General features: G+C 37.4%; 1 protein-coding gene across 1 annotated transcript in view; it reads right to left on the bottom strand.

Moving 5' to 3' along the window:
- Positions 1–3,994: 3,994 nt before the first annotated feature.
- FAM126B (family with sequence similarity 126, member B) overlaps positions 3,995–9,573 on the bottom strand; it is a 28,436-nt gene continuing 22,857 nt past the window's right edge. The window contains exon 11 of the mRNA XM_009575060.1: positions 3,995–5,190. Coding sequence (XP_009573355.1) covers positions 4,586–5,190 — 605 coding nt within the window. The 3' untranslated portion in view covers positions 3,995–4,585. The remainder of the gene's footprint in view (positions 5,191–9,573) is intronic.

The following is a 9,573-nucleotide window of genomic DNA, read 5'->3' as shown; positions in this document are numbered from 1 at the left end:
TGCAGTACATACATTTAATTCAAACATGTTCCATTATATTTTCCACACCTCCTCCAGGATTATGAGTACAGTACCTAGTCTGCACTGCTTGATTTTTATAATTTTACTCAAAAAGTTATTCTTGGTTCTCACTTAGTCTTCAAATTAATTTAAATTTGTAAGCCAAGATAAACAAAAATTTCTGGTTTGTGACCGAAGTTAAAATGCTGAACACTTAAAAGAGATAACTATTGGTTCATGATAAAATAGGACAAGTTTAGGTTAAAATACAGCCATAGCATAGAATTATCTATTCCAAAATTAATCTTTCAAAATATAATTCTCTGAACATGTTATACATTAAATATTGAGGAAAATTTCCCTGGAGCTAAAATTTTCCAAGAACACTAACAATCTTCATTAAAGAAGTAAAACAAACCACATAGTATCTGGAGACAAAAAGGGGTTAGAATTAGGGTCACCTTACTACAGAGTAGCTTTACCACCATTAAGATGCAGGTTTCCCCCTTAATCTTGAAAAATATGTTCATATTTACATACAGTATACACACAGTTGAGGCAATTGATTGTCAACACGTGACAAATGTATGTACCTACCCCCACACAAGTAAACCTCACATGGTGAGAAAAAACCTTGTCCCAGTAAACTCCAGTATTCGTAAGTAGTGCAAATAAATTCTTCGTCAGAAAACTAATTTTTTTCTCACTATTTTGATGTTATAGATAATTTTAATCATGTTAAAGCTAGCAGAAGTATGTTGGAAATGTTGTATTTAAGACCAACACACTTGCAAACTACGAATACTAGATCTAATGCTTACTGGCTGCAACATGATGTTCAGCATTACAGAATAAAGTATGCTGTTAAAAAACTTTTCCAAATTCACATCAGAAAGGGTGTTCAAAGAAATCTGCATTTAAAATGGACAGTGACATACAAAGTCTCCAAATGAAAACTAAGAGGATAATACAGCAATTTAAACTGTCATCTTGCAACATTCATTTTAATAGGTATTTTTACTTCATCACTTTGCTGCCTGCAGGATGAAAAAATGACTCATCATTCAACCAAAAAGCTGCTCACCATAAACCCCTGAAAAGGATAATCAAGCTGAAGTTAGCAATCCCAACATTTTGTATTTTCTTCAAATTATAAAGCCCAACAAAAATGAGTTGCAAAATGGCAGCATATTGTGATGTGGTAAAAATTGTATCAAGGAATAATTCATTTATTCCCACTTACATGTATATATACATCAAAATATAGTACCCACACTTCCTCACCTAAGAATTACATGTATGTGCATGCATGTGCACATACACAGGGAAAAATCGTAGTGTCTGCTTTTTGACCTTCTTTTATAATGCTGCAGTTGCACTGAAATGCTGCAGAAATCTAAATTTAGTGCTTCACGTCAAGTACCAAATGTTCTAAAACAAGACACAGCAGAGTGAATTCAGGATAAAGAGATTTAAGTCTAAATATCTGTCACAGGTGTCAGAAAATTTAAGTATGTTTTGTACTTTGTTTAGTACTTAGCATATATAATCAGAAAGCCAGCAAATTATTCCCTCAACCCATATCCCAGACACTGCTAATTTTATTTCTGCCACAGTACTTTGAAGCGTAGTGAACTTCAGTGTATAAAGTTTCGCTACAATCTCAATGCACCTTGGCATAGTTTGAGATACATCTAGAAGCATTAACGATAATCATGATACACAGCACTGGCAAAGCCTGTTATTACAGCTGGTTTGTAGATATTAGTGATGACTCATTTTGTAAGACAGATGTTGAACAGTACTTGCCTGAAAAACGACAAAACAAGCTCCCACAACTGAAACATTGCTCTAAAAGAGTAATTTTGAGAAGTTATAGATGTACCACATCAGCACATAGCAAAAAATATTTTTTTTTTAAGAGGGATAAATTTGAACTCTTTAAAAAGCCTTATATGGAGTAGGTATATATACACAAGAACAAGTCAAAATACAATGGATGAAACGGTAACAAAAGGCACATCATCAAAATGAGAACTGTAAAAATACCTTAAAAGGTAGTTTGACTGAAGTTTTAACCAATTTGAATTTATGCACGTACATTTGACTTCCCTATCTTTAGTCACTAAGCTGTCTCACTTTCCTGAAATGGTTTAATACTGTGGGACCCCACACATAAGAATATTTTTTTTAAAAAAAAAAAAAAAAAAGGTTGTAAAATTTGGCCTGATGCCAATTTAAGTGTCCTAAAACTTCTGGAGGAATGCTTATAATGGCAAATGTAGAAAGTAGAGAACCTTGCTAATGAACAACTCTACTTTTTAAAATAATAAAATAAAGTAATTCTTAAAAAATTAGCTGACACTCCTGACCTTTTCTTTCCCAAAAATTTAAGCAAATTGTTTGGTGCTTTTCAATTTACAATGATGGCTCTTTAATAGAATTTCCTTTGTGATGGTCTCTACAAAATATAAACTTTGTACTTTCAGCCACAACTTACCAATTGTCTCCACTAGCAAAACTTTATAAAATAAAGAAGAGTTTAACCATATACAGCTTACGACATTTTTACAGAAAATGCCTCATAGCTTAATCTCAACTTTGCCTTAGTTCCATCTGTGTGTGTGACTGGTGGTCCTTAAAGATTAACTCCAATAGAGAAACTGTAAGGTTTTCTTTCTTTCTCATGGTTCTATTTACTCTTTAACTGAATTTCTGCATGAGTCCAGATGCCGTTTAATTCACTTTATGAATCTAAGATATGAAGACTAGACTACCAAAGTGACTTGTCAAACCACAAAAACTTTCAAATATTTAAATGAATTTTAATGTAAATTTGAAAAAAAAAGTTCTATTTGAAATAACAAGATTCAAAAGCCAAAAAAAAAAAAACCAAAACCAACTACCAGCAATGCAACACCATATCATTGTCCTGAATTTCTTAAAGACTATCATTCAAAGATAGTCTGCTATTTATAACTGCTTATGTTTATCCTTCACAGTGACAGTGAAAACAAAGTGCCCACATAAAGATTGTAACTCTTTCCTGTGGGTTTACAATCTGTAAACTTCCAGGATATTATACATGACTTAAGCATAGAGGATGAACTTTCCCCTTTTCTCTCTAGCAATCCAAAAAGAGATAGAGAGAGATGGAGAGAATGACTAATATTCTCATGTGTAACCAGAAATGTGCTTCTAGGCAGTGTTCTCTAGCATAAGTACCAGCCAGTGCCCATACACCAGTCACATACATTCAAGGCTTAGCTCAATAGCTAATTGATTCTGAATTTTCTAGAGTACGGCCAATCCACTAAAATAAGAGTTAAAAAACCTCAACAGATTATAAATACCAAGGCAATGAAGCGTGATCCTTCTGGGAGAAAAGGACTGTCAGTACCCCTTTGCGCAAACGGTGTTTCTAGAAAAGCATTTTATGTTGAAGCTTCAGTGTTTCTAGCAAACTAGTGTCTCTATCCGCGAGACAGCCCCTTAAGAGTATGGTCTGTCTGGACTGCAGGATTCTTCAAATAGCTCCATGATTGAATTCAGGGACACTGAGAAAGCAGCTTAGAGGGGCGGGGGTGTCCAACAGCCATGATACCATAGAAAGCAGCCTGAGAAATACTCTTTACCCGAATACACCTTTCAATTCAGTGATCAGCACCTCACAAGAACAACAAGAACAACAACAACAACAACAAAAATGGAGCAGAGCTAGCCATTACTTCCTGGGAAAGTAGTGTTTCCCTCCCACTTACAAACCAAATTGCTTTAACAGCATGGTGTTGTCTAAATTTTAGTCTATATGCAGAATGACCCTGTGTCCTGGAGGGGAAGACATGTAACATTACATATGGCTACAACGCCATTAGAAGTGCATTGTAACCTACATTATCTACTTAGAATCCTCACTCTGAGGGAAAACAACTTGTTAATATGCATGTCTCAGTTGCTGAACATCAAAAGCTTCTGGGATGAGAGAGTGGGGGCAGGCAAGAAAAAACTACCCTCATTTTAATGAAAAAAGTGCTGTAGGCAGCCAGGAGCAGCAATGACAATCCCCTCCCCAGAACTGATTGCACAGACTCAGAGAGGTCCAAAGTCACACTAGAATCTCTGAGGCACTCCTGGTTCTGAGAAAGAAAAGTCATGATCCAGTAGTCTTTGCAGTACTGTAGACCGAGAAAACAAACCCGTTTCTATTTCTTAACAAAGCCAAAGCATCATCTCATAGGGATCACATTCACCATTTCCGCCGGTGTCTCCAGTCTCACAGTGTTGAAATGGGACTGATCAGCCTACGATGGATTGCACATCACCCAAGGAGAAAGGAAGGCATGGAAAAAGGCATACAGTACATTATATACTGCTTCACAACCATGTTTACAAGGTGGGGGGGAGGATGAAGGTCAGGGAAGAATTATTGCTGTTTCAGTAATACAGTATGATAGCTAAACCAAATCAAACAAGATCACAACAGTCAGTATTTTCACACTGCAGGATGATGGTTCATGTTTTGCCTAAGGATGAACTTGCCTGGGGATTAAGGGGAAAGAGGGAGTCCTAAGGAAGGAAGTCGAAGTTACACCTGGGATATGAGCTGCATATTGAAACTTGGAGATCGAGACTGCTTGGTTAGGGGAGCTCCTGGGGGAAGGAGATCTTTACCTTCCCCAGCTTGGCCTAGTCGGTCCTCCTGTAGGCTGATAGTTGAAAACCGATTGGTGTTGCCAGCTGCTAGATTGGTAACGCTCTCTGTACCAGCTCCAACACTGGAGCCTGCTTGACTGCCATTCACATAGTCAAATGATTTACTGGAGGAAGCACTGGCTGTCCTGATCAGGCTCAAACTATTGGCTTTTGGCACCACCTGCCCAGCAGGCAGGCTGAGGTGTTTCTTAGTAGGTGTCATCTCAATTATATCTGCGCCAAGTTCAGTGGATTGGTGTATGTACTGCTTCCGAGCTACTGAATCTCGAGGGCTCTCATTGGGTTTTGCTGCAGAAGAGGTTTCTTTATCCTTAGCAGAACGCCCACTTGCTGTTTTCCTTAAGCTGCCCTTCTGGGATATAGATGATAGAGGCTTGGTCCCAACTGGCTGGCTGCTGAGGGAAGCTCCTGATGAAAATCCTTCATCAGCATCATTAAGGTTCACAGATTCCTCTCTTCCATTTACACCTTCAGAATCTATTAAGAAACAAGAAACAACCAAAAAAACCCCAAACCAATCAGAACACACAGTAAGCATTCAAGTTACACGAAGACGAAGATGCACACAGAATGTCAAAACAAATCTCATTTGCTAATCCACCTGGTTTCCACTTGCTTTAAAATTTCTGATTCTCAGCCAATAATCTTCCTGTCATATTTAGCAGAATAACAGAATCTAACAATAAGTACTCCCTGAGCTTGATTTGCCTTTCCTCTACATCGCTTTTATCAGTCAGAATATCTCCTGAATTTTGTCTATAAACAAGAAGAATTAGGCCCTATTTGGTTAGTTTGTTTTAGTTCTGTCTGCAGAACATTCTCCTCCTACATGTGGTTAAAAAAAAAAAACAAACAACCTTTTCAGACTATTTTTATCTTATTTTGAGGGAAGATCTAAGCATGTTCAGGATCTCTTCCAGCCAGAGTAAGTTCTGGCGAGTGCTCGGTAAGCTTCAGAATTAGGCTACTTCCTAGGCCAGCAATCACAATGCTCCAACAGAGATTGTTGTGTGTAGCTGGCACTTCAACCAATGTGACTATACTTTCTGTTGGAGATTAACCTAATTCCTAGTTTTCTCTCCTCCAGAGCTCAATCCTCCCTGCATTTCCAGCAATCCTATCAAGATGCTTCCACCATATTTGCTTTTATCTCGGCATCTAGATTTTTCAGAGAAAAAAACCTAACTCTTGTATTAAGAGAAATTTAACCTCTGAAACACTTTATGTTGTAGAAGAGGTGCTGTGCTTTTGACTGGAATCTCAAAGAAAAAAAAAAAAAAGCCTGACAAACTTCTTTCTTAAATCCTTGTTTTCAGGCCTATAATATGATTAGGGCTGCACACAAAGACGACTTCTTTTTTTTTTTTAAATCTTATTGCAGTCCTTTTTCTAAGCTCCAAGTATTCAAAAGAAGAGTTATTGTTTCAGTAGAGAACTGAACAGCATTCAAATTTCAAAACTGAAAATGGAGCTTGAGTTTTTGCTCCATATATCTCGTTTCAATGGGAAAAAGCCATAAAGTTTAATCATGTTAGCAAAACAGGAGACATTCAGGCTATAAAAATTTTGCTTTTCTTTATAAAAGCTGTGGAGCCTGATTATTTGCGAAAAACCTGCAAAGCCTATGGATCTGTCCCAGCTAAAGCCACTGTACTGCTCTACTGGCAGTTTGTTCAACCCAGCCTGCCACCAAGCAAACATGTTTAAATCTCTTTTGTGGAATGGGGAAAAAGTGGTGGCAAGGATCTAAGAGATTCTAACATTTGAGTGGAAGCTCATCCTGTCATGCTGATCATTAGAAGAGCACTAAGGAACATTTTGCATTATGGCAAGCAGAACAGACACAAAGCTTTCAGTGTTGTTGCCGCCTCTGTGTAGCAGAAATACAGGCTGATCCAACTTTACATTTCTGAAGTGTAACGCAAAAAGAAAACTTTACAGGGAGGTAAAGTTTTATTGTTCTGTTTTAAACTTACTTCTCCTCCTCCTCCTCAGGAAACTTTGCCTTGGTATTACCATTACTGTGTATCAGCTTACAAAAGATGTTTAGCCATCTCCAAATCAGACCATTCTCAGGCCTCTCTCAGAGCAATGCAATATGAGATTATTCTGTAGTTTTATGTAGTTCTATTTGACTCATTAGCTTCCCAGAAGCAGAAAGGTAATATAGTTCATATTACTGCAGTCTTCCTTCCTTGGTAAAACCTTTAGCCTTAGAAAAAGAAGCTGCTTAGGTTTCAAGAGCTATTACTAAAATGAAGGGTGTGTTACTTGCTTTAACTTCCTGTAACCATATTTAAAATACGTATACTTTCTCCCCCTCCTGCCCAGCCCGTTTGGCCAAACTAGGCCTTCATCTTCTCATTGAGACATAAGTGTATTTTCTTACATTAGACAGTGATATATTTTATTCACAATCCACCACATCTCCATTCCCTCCCCCTACAACCTTCCCACACATAATCAAAAATGCTAATAAAAATATGACGTAACTGGAACATACTGAAAGCAAGAGCACTTTTTCAATAAACCAACATTTTTGTTTCTTTATATAATCATGCAAAGCTGGATGAAAGCGTGTTTGGTTACAAGCAGCAATAGCAGCAGGTGAAGTCCCCTCTCAAGCCCTTCTTATTCAAACGAAAGATGTGTAACTTGCAAGAAGGTTATCTCCAGACAATACTGCTAAGCTTTTTATTATTACATTAGTCGTCTTCAAAGTTTACGTTAAAACATTGCTGAATAACAGGATGCTAGAACAGACATTCCTATTCAGGGACAGTGAAGCACATGATTCACACTGAAAAAGTGGCATTTTATCCACAGAATTTAAAGACAAGACTGAGAGGGGGTGTTGCAAGCTTTTGGATGCTGCAACTATACAGAGGCCCAAGCAGCTCAGCAGCGCTCAAAAATGAAGAAGATAGAGAAGACAACATGCAAGAGAATTTCTGTCTAGTCAGATCCATATACCTACAGAAGTTCTCAGTGGGATTGAAGTAATTCGGCAAACACACATTCTTTTCTCAACACATGTCATTTTTCCTCTAAAAACTGCCTTCAGAAACAATCAAAAAATGTTTAAGTCCTTACATACTCTGTTTGGGGGGGAAAAACAGGATGAAGTCATAAAGCAGTCTTTTTTTCCCCCCCCCCCAACAGACCAATAGGACAATTACAAAAGAAAACAAAACCTAAAAACCTAATCCTCCCAAGCACTCTTCTACTGTAAGGCCAGAAGAGAAAGAGGCAGTGCAACCTGACAGAAATCTTATCAATTGCACTACAGTGTGTATTCAGGACTCTCACTGTTCCTTATCAGAGTAAGTCTGTCCCCAAAGAATTCATTATTTATGTCTGCACATAATTAATCCTGTAGATGTAGATACAGCATTCTCCACTGACCCAAAATAGGGCACATAACCACAGCTGCTACCACCCAGAAGCGGAATACCTTGTAAGGCATCACTGAGTCATTCTTGAAATCTTCTGCCCTGTCCTACTTACTGAGTCAAAACACTGATCTGAAGGAGAGGTTTTATACAGCTTTTTAAAGTGACTTTTATTCTGTTTATCCTTCCCATACCTGAAGGTTGAAAAGCCACTAGAAATTATCAGTCTCTCATTATATTGCTTGATATCAAAATTATATTTATGAGAGGGAATTTGCGAGCCGAAACTTTCTGTGAAATCAGCATCAGTAAAATAATAGACCACTACATATACACACATAATTCTATACTGATAATCAAGCCAAACTCCATTCCTTGGCCTTCTCCCAGATGCTATCAACTGGCAGAATTCAGTTCGCCCAAACATGTAATTATACATTGCTAATGTTACAGAAGTTAAGGGTATTCAACCCACTTCTATTGAAGTAAAGCATGTGGAATGATACCTTATCCAAGAACATGCCAAGTCATATAGATGTCTTAAAACAAATTAAGACTAGAAGGCCACATCTTTATCAACTTCTTTCCCACCTCCTGTCTTTCCCAGAAGGTTCTCTGCTGCTGAGGACTTCTCCATATCCTTTAGGTCATGCACATGCAAAGTTTAGGAAAATGGAGGAAGACCAACTGAACAAGTGAATTTAGGAGAAGACAGGACTCATTTACTGAGCATGCTCAAACTCACTATGCACCAAGGAGTAGATTATAAACCCGCATAAACATTTTTATGCGACTATCTTCTAGAGAAGCGTGATGTCTTAATTATTGTTTGATAGCAACTCTGATTAAGGATAAGGATTCTGTGGTAACATTACATTAAATCTCCAAATTCTCCAGATTATTACTTCCAGAAGAACAAATCTGAAACCTATGTAGCTCATATCCAAATGTGCAAATAAATCTCATTTATGATCAACTGATCTGCTTATAGAGGCTGGAAATACCAAAGGAATGTTCAGATAGAAAAGAAGACTTAAGATAGGAGAACACTTGAAAATATGTTTAGCTAAATTTACAAGAAATTAATTCTCATCTCTGAGAAGAAATCATGATTCGAATTCAGTACTCAAAACCACATCTTTTATGGAGTAAAGATGAGAAGATTAACACATGAACTTAAGCAAAATAAATTTCTACTAGCTACTCTATCTGCTATTCTTGGATGCAGAGTTACGAAGTCCTACAGCATTTGTGTGGACAGCATGACTGAGAAAGAAAGCAATGACAACCTGATTTTTTCTTGAAAACACGCACTTTTTTGGTACTTGTCTTTAGAGCAGCCAGCTCATTCATGTAAACGAGTTGCACATGTATGAATTTTCAATTAAAGGATGACTGGCAAATAAAAACATCAGCAGTGGTATATCTGTCTTAGATAGGCTTGATCTTCAACAGGAACAAGAAACTT

The sequence above is a fragment of the Fulmarus glacialis genome, unplaced genomic scaffold (genome assembly GCF_000690835.1).
Source record: "Fulmarus glacialis isolate BGI_N327 unplaced genomic scaffold, ASM69083v1 scaffold2843, whole genome shotgun sequence".
Lineage (NCBI taxonomy): Eukaryota > Metazoa > Chordata > Aves > Procellariiformes > Procellariidae > Fulmarus > Fulmarus glacialis.
This window is presented reverse-complemented; position numbering and strand designations above follow the sequence as displayed.